Raw genomic sequence first — 17,257 nt, forward strand, 5'->3', positions numbered from 1 at the left:
TGCCCCGCTCTTCTTCGTATAGTCCAGCTTTTCAGATTATTTGCTCAGCATACAGATTGAATAGGTATGGTGAAAGGATACAACCCTTACCCACACCTTTCCTCACTTTAACCATGCAGTGTCCCCTTGTTCTGTTGAACAATTGCCTCTCAATCCATGTACAGATTCTTCATGAGCACAATTAAGTGTTCCGGAATACCCATTCTCCTGCAGCGTTAACCATAACTTGTTATGATCCACACTGGTGAATGCCTTAGCATAGTCAATAAAACATAATATTCCATTAAACTTCTATCTGGTATTTTTTGCTTTCAGCCAGGATCCATCTGATATCAGCAATGATATCCCTGGTTCCACATCCTCTTCTAAATCTAACTTGAATTTTTGGCAGTTCCCTGTCGATACACTGTTGCAGCTGCTTTTGAATGATTCTTAGCAAAATTTTACTTGCATGTGATATTAATGGCATCGTTCAATAATTTCCACATTTTGTTGGATCGCTTTTCTTGGGAATAGGCATAAATATGGATCTCTTTCAGTCAGTCGGCCAGGTAGCTGCCTTCCATATATCTTGGCATAGACGAGTGAGCACCTCCAGTGCTGCATCTGTTTGTTGAAACATCTCAACTGATATTCCATCGATTCCTGGAAACTTGTTTTTCGTCGATGCCTTCAGTGCAGCTTGTACTTCTTCCTTCCGTATCATTGGTTCCTGATCATATGTTACCTCGTAAAATGGTTGAACGTCAACCAACCCTAACATGTTGTTCTCATTTTACAGACAAAGTGAAGCTTAGAGGGACTAAAAAATTTATTCAGTTTATATAGCTAGTATGTGGCAGAGTCAGGATTCTGATGCTAAGTTGATACTCACAATCTAATATTCTAATGTCTCCCCCAAAATATGGAAGCATTTTTTATTGCTAGATCCCTTGCTAGCTCCCTGTCAGTACAACATAATCTCAGCTCATGGACCTAAGTGGGAAGAACAGCTTTGAATGTCTCTTTGAGGAGGCAGTAGATGGAGAAATTGTCGGATGTCAGAGAATAGGGTGGAGTCCATCTTTCAATCCAGTTGGAGAAGAGGAGACTGAGTGGGCTTACAAACTAATCATCCACAGTGATTATTTAAGGAAGGCGTGTTTTGAAATAGAGGAAGACATAATGAATGGCTAAATAATTCTTAGGCTGTGGGAAGGTAATAGCATTAAGCTTTTAATAAACTCTTGTAAGAAGCGCTAACGTTTTCTGTTTCTCCAGCGCTGTATGACATGTCAGGCGACATTGTTTTCAGTAGTTTCTTAAATTCCACAGAAAAAATATCTTTTTGTACACCAATTTGTCTAACACTGTAAAGAAATGCCAAATAAATTCTTTAGTAGCAGTAATATTCTATTTATTCAGTGGTACATGAACCTGACCCTAAATATCCCCTTTCTCTTTGTAGATGGATGCCTTTTGTTTGTTAAAATGAAAGGCCTAAACTGAATAAATTATAAACTGCAACTACAGAGAAAGGAAGGAGACATGCAAGAGAGATTTACTTAGTTTTGTATAATATTGCCAAATATACCTGTTATTCATTTATTGCCTCTCAGCTCCAAAGTCCACCCCTTCTTCGCCTGCTCTGAAACAATGTATCTGGACCCTTTAAATATTTTTCCTTTGCTAGCTGGCATGATGTTAAGCTGTTGGCGGAGGGTGTTAGAGGGACACTGTGGAAGAGTTTTTACTCCTTGGTACGGTGTCCTTGTACCACAGGCCCTGCAGAGCAAAGAGCTTCTCTAGAACCTGAGTCCTGTATTGTGTGGCAGCCAGCAGCATGTCTGAGCATCCCCCTGGTTAGTTTTGTCATGGAGTTCTACAGTGAGACACCACCCTACCCCATTAGAAGGCAGATTTCACAAAGTTCTGCTGCCATGGCACCACAGGGACTTCCTTACAATTTGATAGGCTTTGGCTTAACCTTTCAGCAAGGTGTACCTCAGCCCTGGAGGGCCTTTTCCGTGAGCACTCCATTTTACGCAGGGGTGGTTGCTGTTCCTTGTATCTTCTATTCTTGTGTTCTTCAGAGCTCTCTTTATTTTAGTAGTCAATCCCTTATTCCTTCGGTTCTTTCTTAGAGTTAATAATTACTTGTATTAAACTTTCCCTGTTGAGATTACTGGAAACCCTGGCAGCATAGTGGTTAAGTGCTACGGCTGCTAACCGAGAGGCTGGCAGTTCAAATCTGCCAGGTGCTCCTTGGAAACTCTATGGGGCAGTTCTACTCTGTCCTATAGGGTCGCTATGAGTCGGAATTGACTGGACGGCCGTGGGTTTGGTTGAGATTACCGTGTGGTTTCTGCCATGTGATTGGATCCACACTGATACACCAGACAATTTAGTTGAAATGATATAAAGTAGATCATGATTCCTCTTAAAATAAGTAAGTATTATTTGAATATTAGACCTTAAATAGGGTACCTCAGTCTTTTCCTTGTATGCGATCACTTAGGATACTTTCTCGTCAAATATGCACTAATGGGAAAAATCTAAGACAACTACTTCCTTAAAAGAAGTTATTAAAATGACTTGTTTGAGTCAAAATGAAATGTTTAGGAGTGAATGCTGTGGTAATGGAAGAATGTTGTTTGTTTGTTTGTTTTACCTACATAAATACCTTGTGGATTAAATACCATTTGACCATGAAAACGTTGTAATAGGATAAAAACATTTTCTTTATGTAGGTATATTGGGGAAGACTTTTTGTCAGTTCATAACTGCATTTTAACAGGTATTACTTTGTGTATGGAAGCAGAGAATGAAAAATATATCAAAGCCCAAAGACCTAGGTTGTGAAGGAGGTTAGAACACAGGGAGGAATAGTGAAGCGTGAAGGGAACTATGCAGAACATCAGGAGACTTAGTCAGAAATAACGTTATAAGGAAACAGTTTTCCTCACAGAGGTAACTGTATTTGAAATGGGCACATTTGTTTGTAATTATGAGCTATGAAATGAAACTAGACAGCTGGAGTTGTGGCTGGGAAAGTTCAATTGTGTTTGGCCAGTGATATATATAAATTATACCCTATCAAAGATGCCCACAGCCCCTGCTTTGTTAATTGGATCCAGATGTTGGGGGCAGGCAGAAGCAGTGGCTGTGATCCTGAGTGTATAAGGAGAGAAGGAGGAAAATCAAATAAATATAGTGAACTTTTAACACTTCCTCTTTATCCATGTCCAAAATCACCTGCCCTTCAAAGCTTGTTCCTGCTGCTCAAAGTCAGAAGCTGTGAGGAGATCCTTTGAAGAATGCTGACCCATCCTCTATCACCGTTACCCTTCTGAGGAGGAGCCTGACAGGCTGATTATTTGAAGGGCTTGTCTTAAAGGAAGATGGAAGGTTTGTAAGATCAGGGTGGCATTATTGCTACCTAGAGAAAAATAATAAACACTGGTGAAAGAATGTGTATGCATACTAGTGAAAAGAGCCCAGGCCTTATCTTGATGTGAATTGAACAGTAGAGGCCTGACTAGTAGGTAATACTGACCGTTAGGTAATACTTGGTCCCCATCTACTTTCTTAGCCCACTTTTTAAAATGTTTTATATTAGGGACACAGAGGACTTAGCAACTATTCTTGCTTGAAACAACAACAAAAAAGACCTTTCACATCGCGTCTAAGGTAGTTTTGACTAGCCATTAAAAACGCACAAGTTTTACAGTGAAACTGCAAATTGAATTCATCTTCTACCACTAACTGTGTATGTTATCTCGTTCAAGTTTTTAAAAAATTTTTTGTTGTGCTTTAGGTGAAAGTTTACAGTGCAAATTAGTTTCTTATCCAGAAGTTTATATACAGATTGTATTGTGACATTACCTGCAGTCCCTGTGTTGTGTCAGCACTCTTCTCCCTTCCACCCGGGGTTCCCGCTGTCTACTTGTCCAGTTTTCCTGTCTCTGCTTTTGGGCAGGTGTCGCCCATTTAGTCTTGTAGAGTTGATTAAAGAGAACATTCCTCACTTGTATTATTGTTTATTTTACAGGCCTGTCTAACCTGTGGCTGAAAGGTAAACTTTAGGAGTGGCTTCAGTTCTGAGTTAGCGGGGTGTCCAGGGGCCATAGTCTCTGGGGTCCCTTCAGTTTCTGTCAGACCACTATGTCTGCTCTTTTTTTGTGATTTTGAATGTTGTTCTACCTTTTTCTCCCACTCTGTCCAGGACCCTCTATTGTGATCACTGTCAGAGCAGTCAGTGGTGTTAGCTGGCCACTGTTTAGTTCTTCTGAGATCAGGCTTGTGGAGACTGTGGTTCTTGTGGTCCATTAGTCCTTTGGACTCATATTTCCCCTGTGTCTTTGGTTTTCTTCATTCTCCTTTGCTCCAGATGGGATGGAACCAATAGGTGTATTTTAGATGGCAGCTTAAAGGCTTTTAAGACCCCAAAGATAGCAAACGACCATGTAAGATGGCATCAAGTGGTCCCAACCCACCTGGAGCAAAGGAAGATGAAGAACACCAAAGACATAAGGAAAATAACAGCCCAAGAGGCAGAAAAAGGGCCACCTAAACCAGAGACTCCATCAGCCCGAGACCAGAAGAACTAGATGGTACCTGGCTACCACCAATGACTGCCCTTACAGGGAACACAACAGAGAGTCCCTGATGGAGGGGAAGAAAAGTAGGGTGCAGAACTCAAATTCTGGTAAAAAGACCACACTTGATAGTCTGACTGAGACTGGAGGGACCCCAGAAGACATGGCCCCCAGACTCTCTGTCAGCCCAGAAGTAAAACCATCCCCGAAGCCAATTCTTCAGACAAAGACATGAAATGTTACTGGTGAAGAGTGTGATTATCAGTTGAAGTAGATACATGAGACTAAATGCGCAGCTTGTGTCTGGAGGCAAAATGAGATGGCAGAGGGGGACAGAAGCTGGCTGAGTGGACACAGGAAATACAGGCTGAAGAGGAGTGTGCTGTCACATTGTAGGAAGAGCAACTAGGGTCACATAAGAATGTGTGTATAAGTTTTTGTATGAGAAACTGACTTGAATTGTAAACTTTGACTGAAAGCACAAAAACAAAACAAAAAAAAAGCTTTTAAGACCCCAGATGCTACTCACCAAAGTAGGATGTACAACATTTTCTCTATGAACTGTGTTATGCCAGTTGACAAAGATGTTCCCCAAGATCATGGTCCCCATCCCTAAGCCCCAGTAACTCAGTCCCTCAAAGTGTTTGGATGTATCTGGAAAGCTTCTATGACTTTGCCTTGGTCAAGTTGTGCTGACTTCCCCTACATTGTATGTCTTTCCCTTCACCAAAATTAATTCTTCTCTACTATCTAGTTAGTGATTTCTTCTCCCACTCCTCCCCTCCCTCATAACCATCAAAGACTGATTTTTTTCTGTGTGTAAACTTTTTCTTGAGTTTTGATAATAGTGGTCTCATACAATATTTTACTTTTTGTGGACGGCTTATTTCACTCAGCATAATGCCCACATGTCTGTCAGTTTGTTGTACTGTGGGGGCTTGCGTGTTGCTGTGATGCTGGAAGCTATGCCACTGGTATGCAGATACCAGCATGGTCACCGATGGAGTACAGGTTTCACCTGAGCTTCCAGACTAAGACAGACTAGGAAGAAGGACCTGGCAGTCTACTTCTGAAAAGCATTAGCCAGTGAAAACCTTATGAATAGCAGCAGAACATTGTCTGATACAGTGCTGGAAGATGAGCCCCCAGGTTGAAAGGCACTCAAAAGATGCCTGGGGAAGAGCCGCCTCCTCAAAGTAGAGTCAGCCTTAATGATGTGGTTAGAGTAGAGCTTTCGGGACCTTCATTTGCTGATGTGGCATGACTCAAAAGGAGAAGAAACAGCTGCAAACATCCAGTGATTGTCGGGACCTGGAATGTACGAAGTATGAATCTAGGAAAACTGGAAATGGTCAAAAATGAAATGAAATGCATCAACATTGATATCCTAGGCATTAGTGAGCTGAAATGGACTGGTATTGGCCATTTTGAATTGGACAATCATATAGTCTACTATGCTGGGAATGGCAATTTGAAGAGAATGGTGTTGCATTCATCATCAAAAAGAACATTTTAAGATCTGTCCTATCCTGTCAGTGATAGGATAATATCCATATGCCCACAATGAAGACCAGTTAATATGACTGTTATTCAAATTTATGCACCAACCACTAGGCCCGAAGATGAAGAAATAGAAGATTTTTATCAGCTGCTACAGTCTGAAATTGATTGAACATGCAGTCAAGATGCATTGATAATTACTGGTGATTAGAATCTGAAAGTCGGAAAAAAGAAGGATTAGTAGTTGGAAAATATGGCCTTGGTGATAGAAACAATGCCAGAGATTGAATGATAGAATTTTCCAAGACCAACGACTTCTTCACCACAAATACCTTCTTTCACCGACATAAACGGCGACTATACACATGGACCTCACCAGATGGAACACACGGAAATCAAATCGACTACATCTGTGGAAAGACACAATGGAAAAGCTCAGTATCATCAGTCAGAACAAGGCCGGGGCGGACTGTGGAACAGACCATCAATTGCTCATATGCAAGTTCAAGTTGAAACTGAAGAAAATCAGAGCAAGTCCATGAGAGCCAATATATGACCTTGAGTTTATCCCACCTGAATATAGAGACCACCTGAAGGATAGATTTGACACATTGAACACTAGTGACTGAAAACCAGACGAGTTGTGGAATGAGTGTGGGTTGCACTTCAACATAAAACAAAAATCGTCACAACTGGACCAATGAGCAACATCATGATAAACAGAGAAAAGATTGAAGTTGTTAAGGATTTCTTTTTACTTGGATCTTCAATCAACAGCCATGGAAGCAACAGTCAAGAAAGCAAAAGACACATTGCATTGGGTAAATCTGCTGCAAAGGACCTCTTTAAAGTGCTGAAGAGCAAAGATGTCACCTTGAAGACTAAGATGTGCCTGACCCAAGCCATGGTGTTTTTAATCCCCACAAATGCATGTGAAAGCTGGACAATGAATAAGGAAGACCGAAGAACTGATGCCTTTGAATTGTGGTGTTGGCGAAGGATATTGAATATAACATGGACTGCCAAAAGAAGGAACAAATCTGTCTTTAGAAGAAGTACAACCAGAATGCTTCTTAGAAGCAAGGGTGGTGAGACTGCATCTTACATACACTTTGGACATGTTGTTAGGAGGGATCAGTCCCGGGAGAAGGACATCATGCTTGGCAGAGTACAGGGTCAGTGGAAAAGAGGAAGACCCTCAATGAAGTGGATTGACCCAGTGGCTGCAACAATGAGCTCAAGCATAACAACGATTATAAGGATGACACAGGACCGGGCAGTGTTTTGTTATGTTGTGCATGGGCTCGCTTTGAGTCAGAACCGACTCAATGGCACCTAACAACAACAACACAATTCCCTCCAGATTAATCTATGTTGTGAGATGCTTTGCGGATTCATCATTGTTCTTTATCATTGCGTAATATTCCATTGTGTGTATGTATTATAATTTGTTTATCCATTCATCTGTTGATGGGCACTTAGATTGTTTCCACCTTTTTGCTGCAGTGAACATGGGTGTGCATGTGTGTTTGTACCAGGGCTCTCATTTCTCTAAGGTGTATTCCATGCAGTGGGGTTGCTGGATTGTATGTTATCTCTATTTCTGGCTTTTTAAGGAGACGCCATATCGTTTTCCACAGTGGCTGTACCATTTTATACTCCCACTAGCAGTGCATAATAATTCCAGTCTTCTTGCAACCTCTCCAACATTTGTTATTTTCTATTTTTTTAATTTGTGCCAGCCTTGTTGGGGTGAGATGGTATCTCAGTAGTTTTGATTTACATTTCTCCAGTGGATAGCGATTGTGAGCATTTCCTCATGTGTCTGTTAGCAGCCTGAATGTCTTCTATTCCAATTTTTAATTGTATTATTTGTATTTTCATTGTTGAGGTGTTAAGTATTTTATAGATTTTACAGATTAAACCCTTGTCAGATATGTTGAAGCCAAAAGTTTTTTCCCAGTCTGTAGGTTCTCTTTACTCTTTTGGTGAAGTCTTTTGATAAGCATAAATGTTTAACTTTTAGGAACTCCCAGTTATCTTTTTTATCTTCTGATGTTTGTGCATTGTTAGTTATGGTTCGTGTTGTATTTATGCCATGTATTAGGGTCCCTAACGTTTTCCTGATTTTTCCTCAGTGATCGTTATTGTTTTAGGTTTTACATTTAGGTCTTTGATCCAGTTTGAGTTAGGTTTTATGTATGGTGTGAAGTATGGGTCCTCTTTCATTTTTTTTACAGATGGACATCCAGTTTTGCCAGCACCATTTGTTAAAGAGACTGTCTTTTCACCGTTTAATGGATTTTTGGCACTTGGTCAAGTAACAGCTGCCTGTAGGTAGATGGGAATCCTGGTGGCACAGTGTTTAAGTGTTCGGCTGCGAGCCAGAAGATCAGCAGCTTGAATCCACCAGCTGCTCCTTGGAAACCCTGTGGGGCAGTTCTGCTCTATCCTGTAGGGTCTCTCTGAGTTAGAATCGACTCAGCGGCAACATAGATGGGTGGATGGATTAACATCTGGGTTCTCAGTTCTGTTCTATTGGCCTGTGTGTCTCTTGTTGCACTAGTTCCAGGCTGTTTTGACTACCATAGCTGTGTATTAGGGTCTAGGATCAGGTAGTGTGAGACCTTCACTTTGTTCTTCTTCAATAATGCTTTACTAATCCGGGGCCTCTTCCTTTACCATATAAAGTTGGTGATTAGTTTCTCCATCTTGTTAAAGAATGGTGTTGGAATTTGGATTGAGATTGCATTATATCTGTGGATTGTTTTGGGTAGTATTGACATTTTAAAAATGTTTAGTCTTCCTATCCATGAGCATGGTATAGTTTTCCATACCTTTTGGTTTCTTGCAATAGTGTTTTGTAGTTTTCTTTGTATAGGTGTTTTACCTCCCTGGTTAGATTTATTCCTAAGTATTTTATCTTTTGGGGAGCTCATTCAAGCTTTTTTTTTTTAATCTTACACTTCATTTTGTCAACTGTAACATACTAGTAAACCAGTTGCTGTTGAGTTGACTCTGACTTATGATGACCACATGTGGGTCGGAGTAGAACTTTGGCCCACAGGGTTTTCAATGGCTGAGTTTTTGGAAATAGATCACCAGGCCTTTTCTTCCAGGGTGCTACTGGGTGAACTCAAACCTCCAACCTTTGTCAAATATCAGCTGCCTGTAGGTAGATGGGAATCCTGGTGGCACAGTGTTTAAGTGTTCGGCTGCTAGCCAGAAGGTCGGCAGTTTGTTAACAGCTGAGCACGTTAACAGTTTATACCACCTGTTGCATCTGTAACATTGTTAGGTGCCATCAAGCCAGTTCTGATTCATACCGACCCTGTGCGCAACAGAATGAAACAGTGCCTGGTCCTGCGTCATCCCCACAGCCATTACCATGCTTGAGCCCATTGTTGCAGCTACTGTGTCAATCTCATTGAGGGTCTTCTTCTTTTTTGCTGACCCTTTATTTTACCAAGCATGATGTCCTTCTTCAGGGACTGATCCCTCCTGATAACATGTCCAAAATATGTTAGATGTAGTCTCGCCATCCTTGTTCCTAAGGAGCATTCTGGCTCTCCTTCTTCCAAAGCAGATTTGTTCCTTCTTTGGGCAGTCCATAATAAATTCAGTACTCTTTGCCAGCACCACAGTTCAAAGGCATCAGTTTTTTTTTTTTTTTTTGGTCTTCCTTATTCATCATTCAGTTTTTGCACACATATGAGGCGATTGAAAAACCATGGCTTGGGTCAGGTGCACTTTAGTCTTTGAGATTACATTTTTGCTTTTCAACACTTTAAAGAGGTCTTTTGCAGCAGATTTGCCGAATACAACGTGTCATTTGGTTTCTTGACTGCTGTTTCCATGGATGTCGATTGCAGATCCAAGTAAAGCAAAATCCTTGACAACTTCTGTGGTTTTTTCCGTTTATCATTATGTTGCTTACTAGTCCAATTGTGAGGGTTTTTGTTGTCTTTTTGTTGAGGTGTAATCCACATTGAAGGCTGTGATCTTCGATCCTCATCAGTAAGTGCTCGAAGTCCTCCTCACTTCCAGCAAGCAAGGTTGTGTCATCTGCATAATGCAGGTTGTTAACGAGTCTTCCTCCAATCCTGATGCCCTGTTCTTCTTCATATAGTCCAGCTTCTGGGATTACTTGCTCAGCATATAGATTGAAGAGGCATGGTGAAAGGATACAACCCTGACACACACATTTCCTGACTTTAAAGCACGCAGCATCCCCTTGTTCTGCTCCAGCGACTGCCTCTTGATTTATGTACAGGTTCCTCATGAGCACAATTAAGTGTTCTTGAGTTCCCGTTCTTTGCAATGTTATCCATAATTTGTTATGATCCATGCAGTTGAATGCCTTTGCATAGTCAATAAATAAAACACAGGTAAACATCATTCTGGTATCCCCTGCTTTCAGCCAGGATCCATCTGACATCAGCAATGATATCTCTGGTTCCACATCCTCTTCTGAGTCCAGCTTGAATATCTGGCAGTTCACTATCGATGTACTGCTGCAACTGCTTTTGAATGATCTTCAGCAAGATCTTTTCAGGAGAAAAGATTGAAGTTGTCAAGGATTTCATTTTGCTTGGATCCACAATCAACACCCATGGAAGCAGCAGACAGAACACCAAATGATGCTTTGCACTGGGCAAATCTGCTGCAAAAGATCTCTTTAAAGTGTTAAAATGCAAAGATGTTACCTTCAAGACTAAGGTGCCCCTGACCCAAGCCATATTATTTTCAATTGCTAGACAATGAATAAGGAAGATCGAAGAAGAATGGATGCCTTTGAATTACGGTGTTGTCGAAGGATAATGAATATACCATGGACTACCCGAAGAATGAACAAAGCTGTCTTGGAGAAGGTACAGCCAGAATGCTCCTTAGAAGCAAGGATGGCGAGACTTCATCTTACATACTTTGGACATATTATCAGGAGGATTCAGTCACTGGAGAGGACTGATATTTTGTAGAGTAAAGGGTCAGTGAAAAAGAGGAAGACCCTCAACAAGATGAACTGACAGTGATTGTAAGATGAGCTCAAAGTTAACAATGATTGTGAGGATGGTGCAGGACGGGTTCTGTTGTATGTAAGGTCTCTATGAGTTGGAACTGACTCGACGGCACCCAGCAACAATGGCAGGTTTTATATATTTGCTTTTTCTCTATCTGCCTTGCTCTTATTGTCTCCTTGGAATCTCAAATTAAAATCTTTTCCTGATAGAATTTACATCAAACTGTCACTTTCCAGCCTTTTCATATGCAGCCTGAAATATCTTTGGTCACTATTTGTTACTTATGTCTGTTGATACTTAGGGTTATCAGAAAAATAACAGTTTTCTATCCCATAAAACTTAAGTATGCAGCTTTAGGACCAGATCGTTTTTTCCTGGTATGTAGTTTTATCTTTTTAAACCCATTTGTATTTCAGATCTTCATTGGAATTCATGGCATTATCTGCGTGCTGTGACGGGCAGATTTTGGTAATGTCTTTTGTAGTCTGTGAAGGCTCATTAAAGAGAGGTGGTGACACTTGGTATGTACGTTGACTCTTCGTCAGCTTGCTCAGTACCTTCTTATAAATGAGGACATTTCTACTTTTCATTATGTCCCTTTCACAGCCTCTTACCAAGTTTCTAATTCATGTGACTTGGTAAAAACTGTATCCGGGACATTTATAATTAAGCTTTTGTGAAACACTTAATCAAATGCTTTAATGCATTCCAAATGCATAACAGCTGCTGAATTATATTCAGAGACTGGTTTTGTGAAAATGATGCTGAGGGTTACTGGAAGATTTGTTTTATAGCAACCTATAAAGTATTACTGTATTTTTCTAAAAGTTTTTAGTTTGATGAACTCTTGCAGTATTGATCTGAACTTTAAGCTAAATTCTCCATTTAACAGAATTGCAAAATTTTTCTTTATTTTCATTTAATATGCCTTTTCTGGTTTTATTATCTGTTCATTCAATTCTAACTGCTTTCATTGCATCCTAGACATTCATAGCTGGCCAGGGATCATCATTGTGGACTCACTTAGAATTATGTTCCCCTTTGCCTAGTGGAGCCCTGGTGGTGCAATGCTAACCAAAAGGTCGACAGTTCGAATCCACCATCTGCTCTTTGGAAACCCTATGAGGCAGTTCTGTCCTGTGGACTAGCTGTGATTCAGAATGGACTCAACGGCAACGGGTCTGGTTTTGGTGTTGCACTGTAGTCAGATCTTATCTCTGTAGCCTCTCCTCATTTTCCTGTTGGATGTTGACCCTCTCTCTATTACATCTGCAGCCAACATGAAGATCCAACCTCTTAGGCTCAGCTTTTTCATGGTCTTGACCGGTATCTGTGTGGGGTGTTTTCTTCCCAGTAGGGGAGCTAGAATTGCTACTGAGCTTTGTTGAGGGAAACAAACAGGAGAAACAAAGTTAAAGAAGCAGGGGAGTCACACAGTGACAGTGATCTGGTCTCCCCCCCACCAGGTCAGCCTCACATTTCAGAACCTCTTTCCGAACAGGTTTGTCTGTCTAGGTGCTGGTTTAGGTGTTCTCTGTCCAACATTCCAGACATATTTTGGGATAATAGAAATAAATGGTTTAACACATGGAGGTAAATTCTGAGTCAGACATTTTATTCAAAGTTGCAGAGAATGGAATGTTTTTTGCCATAATTACACTGAGAGGCTAATCTGCTATAGGGAGTTTTTCTTTTTCTGTCTTTGCCTTGTTTTAATTGGATTAACCTTATTAAATGATCTTTAATAATAAGAAAATAGAGTATACTTTTGGAGGAGGGGGACTATTTTACTTAATATTGAACACTGGTTAAATATACAGTCTCATGGAATCTTAGGGTACTGTTTATAGCTTTTTTTTTTTTTTTTTTACATTTATAACGCCATCGTTCTGTGTTTAAAATATATTTCCAGGTTGTCTTTTTGAAAGGAATTAGTTAGCAACTTAGTTTCTTAATTAGTTTAGGTATTGTTTTCGCTGTATAATCAACAGCCCCAAGTCTCAGTTGAGGCTTGCATGCCAAACCTTGCTTTCTTGCTGACATTACCTGAGGGTAGCAGCTCTGGTGTCTCTGCTGCAGGCTCTGGGTAAACTGGCCCTCTTTTTTAATTGTGGGCAGAAGCCTGAAGGAGCAGGCCCTGTCTAGGTCATACTGGTCTCTTAGTATAATTTATTCTTCTTCTACTATTTTCTCTCAATTTTATGACATGTATTTAGAAGACTTGACTATAGGGCTAGCAATTTTGAAATGTCGTTTATATTTATGAAAAAATACCACATCGCTGTAAGATGTAACTTTCCTATCTCTCCTTTCCACAATGATCTTTTAAGGTTAAAAATGTAACTTTTATGTGATCGCAAAAGTAATTTATGCTGAAGCCAAGAACTGCAAGTAATGAACAAAAAAATTTTGTAATTTCATCATCCTTAAATACCTACTCTTAATATTTTGAGGTAATTCTTTCTTTTTTTTTTTAAATAAAATTAATCTTAACCCTAGCATTTAAACAATATTGACCAAACCATAATCAGATAGGAAATAAAGAAAAAAAAAAGAAAAGAATACCAAGATTGGCAAAAAAGAAGACCATACATATAACAGAGGTTATAAAACCTATAAAAACGTTAAGAAAAATTAGATATCCTTTTATTTTTTCTTTAACTGTGATGGTGGTGGTTTGTTTTGCTTTTACCCTGAGAGGTCAGATTATTCTGGATATTAAAGGACAGTAGTTTAATATATAAATATACAGTTTTGATGTGCAATAGAAACCCCGTACCCAAGTCCTACCTTTAATAGGTCAAGCATGGAGTTAGGAGTTGTGGCTGTGGTTTGCAAAACGTTGGTCTTTGGAAGAAGCTGCCCTGAAGATAGATGAGGAGGTAAATCTCCATCAGACTTAAGTGATCAGTTCAGGCCTGTGGGGAGTTTTTCCGCTCTCGACAGTGTAGCCCTGTTTCTAATGCGATACTGAAGGAATAGGGAAGAGAAAAGGGTGTTGTTTTCACTAGCCACCATGGATGGGAAAAGGGGAGGAAAATGCTCACCTCCACTCAGTGTGCAGCGACTGGGTTATAAAACTTATTCCACCAACCTGAGAAGTTAGCTGGCTCAGTTTAATACATGGTATTAATTTACCATTTATGGTGTATACTTATAAAGATTTTGCAACATGTAAGTGACAAGGCAACCTGACTTTTTTCTTTTGCTTTTTTTAAGAAACTCCTTTTGTTTTACTTGCCTCCGTTGAAACAACACATTTTATTTGTTGCAGATATGTGCTTTGGTTGTTACAGAGCAGCTGTAGAAATGTCTGCAGGCATGTTTCCTGTTTCTCTCAGGAAACTATTCTAGGGAAGTGGTTCATTTTCTAAGATGCTTGTTAGACTTCTATTTACTTTGGGGAATCTGGCATATGTTGTAAACAATGAGTGATGTGGGACCCAGTGGTTTGGCTGCTGTGTGAGCACCTGATGCGCTTTGTCCTTTTTGCTGCCAGTAAGAGATATCTTGGAAAGACTGGGGGCTTAGTGGTTAAGTGCTATAGCTGCTAACCAAAAGACCGGGAGTTCAAATCCACCAGGTGCTCCTTGGAAACCCTATCGGGCAGTTCTGCTCTGTCCTTTAAGGTTGCAATGTGTCGGAATTGACTTGACAGCAACGAGTTTGATTTTTGTTTTTGGTTTAAGAGATAGCTGAGTCGCTAAGAAAATGGACATCATGGTGGTCTTTGTGGTCTTCACTGAACAGCAGCATAATTGAAATTTCCTCTTTTGTTTTAGATGTTCATACTGAAGCCGTTCAGGCAGCTCTTGCTAAACACAAAGAAAGAAAGATGGCAGTGCCTATGCCTTCCAAACGCAGGTCTTTGGTTGTGCAGACCTCAATGGACGCCTACACACCTCCAGGTAAGCAGCAGGCATTGCCTTTGCCTATTAACACCCAGAAGTGTGTCATTAGAACTCATTGATTGCTGCCCTAAGCAGTCATTTTAACTTGTAAATAATGGTGTGAACCCAAAACCCAGATAGAATACATACTCTAAATTTGGGAGGAAAATTAATATTATTATGTATATACCTGCATAAATTCCTATTTTAAACTTTTCATTGAGACTCATAAATATGGTAATAAAATACTTGTAAAGTCAAAGTTTCATGAGTTTTACTTCTTCATGTAACAAGAATTGTACTTTCATGGTACAAACTGAAATTGTATTTTTCTTCTCTTTAGGCTGTTGAATGTTTATTCTCAGTGCCTTTAAAATATAGATATGCTGTGTTGTGTTGTTCAATAAACCAAATGAATTGAAAAATCTAAGGACTAATGTTAATCAGGGGTCCTCAAATGTTTTCTGTGAAGTCCCTGACAGTATTTTAGGCTTTGTGGGGCCATAGGATCTCTACGGCAACTATTCAACTCTGCTATCGTAGCACTAAAGCAGCCATAGACAGTATGTAAGAGAATGGGTGTAGTTGTGTTACAATAAAATTTTACGTACAGAAAGAGGGATGGGCTGGAGTTGGCCCCTCGACCATCCGACCCCAAATCTAAATGGTTGAATGTAATATCCCATTTACATCTCTGTTATATAATACTGTTTTTATTTAATCCTGGACTTTGCATAAATACCTAAGTTCCCTACTCTACTGTGCCCCCAAAATTGTAATCTCTATTTCATGATCTTCAAAACCAAAGTGAAACAGAAAGTTAAATTATCCAGATACCTATTAAAAACATGAAAAGGTGAACCCGCTTACTCGAGGTTTTGTTTCTGTGGTTTCGATTCCAACACTATTTTATGTCATTGTTGCGACTCTGACTTTTGCATAGACCTACGTGACCTAGCATACACTTTGGACAGCTTTAAATGCCATCGTTTTTTCCCCCACCAGAGAACCTTAGTGTACAATAGGACAGTTGAATGTATGCAACACTTTTTGGAGTATGTTGATATTTGGAAGTTTAGACCTGAGTGTTTGCAAGCAGTGAAGATACAGAAGCATGTACCTCAACCATAAATGTGATCAAGTATACACCAGTATTACTGCAAACAATGCTAAATATTCAACTTTACATGCCTTTGAAAGTGAACGTACTAAGCTTTATAAGGCAAACTTTATTTTTTTTTTGTTTTGTTTGGTTTTTGATCTGCAGACAATCCTCCAAATGTTCTTCCTCTCAAGAATACAATATTTCACTAGTCCAGAGAGTTCTTTTTGCTCATTTGCTTTCTTAGTCTTCTTTCATTCTTTATGCTGATCCACAAAACATAATTTGGAACTATTTAAAAATCAGCATAATTAATATGCCAAATTGTATTGGTCTGTTTAGTTTGTGGTCATGATTCACCAGAATTTATAACGTAAAAATAAATTATTTTAGGTGTATTATGTGTGTAACACAACAGAATGGTCTTACAAGAGTAACAAACCCACTTACAATTTTGTTTAGACAAATCTTTGGAATTAGGCAATATTTAGAAAGATAGATGTTTTTCTGAATCCTTTTTTTATTATGGTACCAAAAACCCATTGCTGTTGAGTCGATTCCTACTCATAATGACCCTATAGGCCAGAGTAGAACTGCCCCATAGGGTTTTCGGGGACTAGCTGGTAGATTTGAGCTGCCAACTTTTGGGTTAGCAGACAAGCTCTTAACCACTGTGCCACCAGGGCCCCATATTATCAGAAAGATGAGTTCAGTGTGCAAGAATCAATGCGATTTTGTTGTTTCTATGCTTATTTCACATAGAATTTATCCATTGAAAAATATTATGTCATACATGACGAACTTTTAGAAAACTAAGCCTTATTTGACAAATATCTTTATAAAGGATAAAAAAAATTATTGGAAATGTGAAACATTTGCATTTATTATTTGGCTAGCATTTTCTTGCACTGCATATAATACAGTTTGTAAACTGTCGTTCAGGAGTCCTAGTGGTAGTATCACATGGGATAATTTTGTACAGTGATAAATGTCAACACCATCATCATAAAACATCTTCATTCACAGTCTACGGGTAGCCCTCGACTTACGACAGGGTTCCATTCCAGCAACTCTGTCTTAAGTCGGTTTGACTAAGCCAAATACATATTTTTAAAAAAGTTTTCATTATTATTGCCTTTTATTATCAATATCTTTATAAATCAGGCA

At 39.5% G+C, this 17,257-nt stretch overlaps 1 protein-coding gene across 3 annotated transcripts in view; it reads left to right on the plus strand.

Annotated features, from left to right (window-relative positions):
- The window catches only part of DIP2C (disco interacting protein 2 homolog C), a 655,995-nt gene that overhangs the window by 378,289 nt on the left and 260,449 nt on the right, over window positions 1-17,257 (plus strand). For all 3 annotated transcript variants that reach the window (XM_049881664.1, XM_049881665.1, XM_049881666.1), the window contains one exon: window positions 14,881-15,006. In XM_049881664.1, the coding sequence (XP_049737621.1) occupies window positions 14,881-15,006 (126 nt within the window). The remainder of the gene's footprint in view (window positions 1-14,880; window positions 15,007-17,257) is intronic.

The sequence above is a fragment of the Elephas maximus genome, chromosome 4 (genome assembly GCF_024166365.1).
Source record: "Elephas maximus indicus isolate mEleMax1 chromosome 4, mEleMax1 primary haplotype, whole genome shotgun sequence".
Taxonomy (NCBI): domain Eukaryota; kingdom Metazoa; phylum Chordata; class Mammalia; order Proboscidea; family Elephantidae; genus Elephas; species Elephas maximus.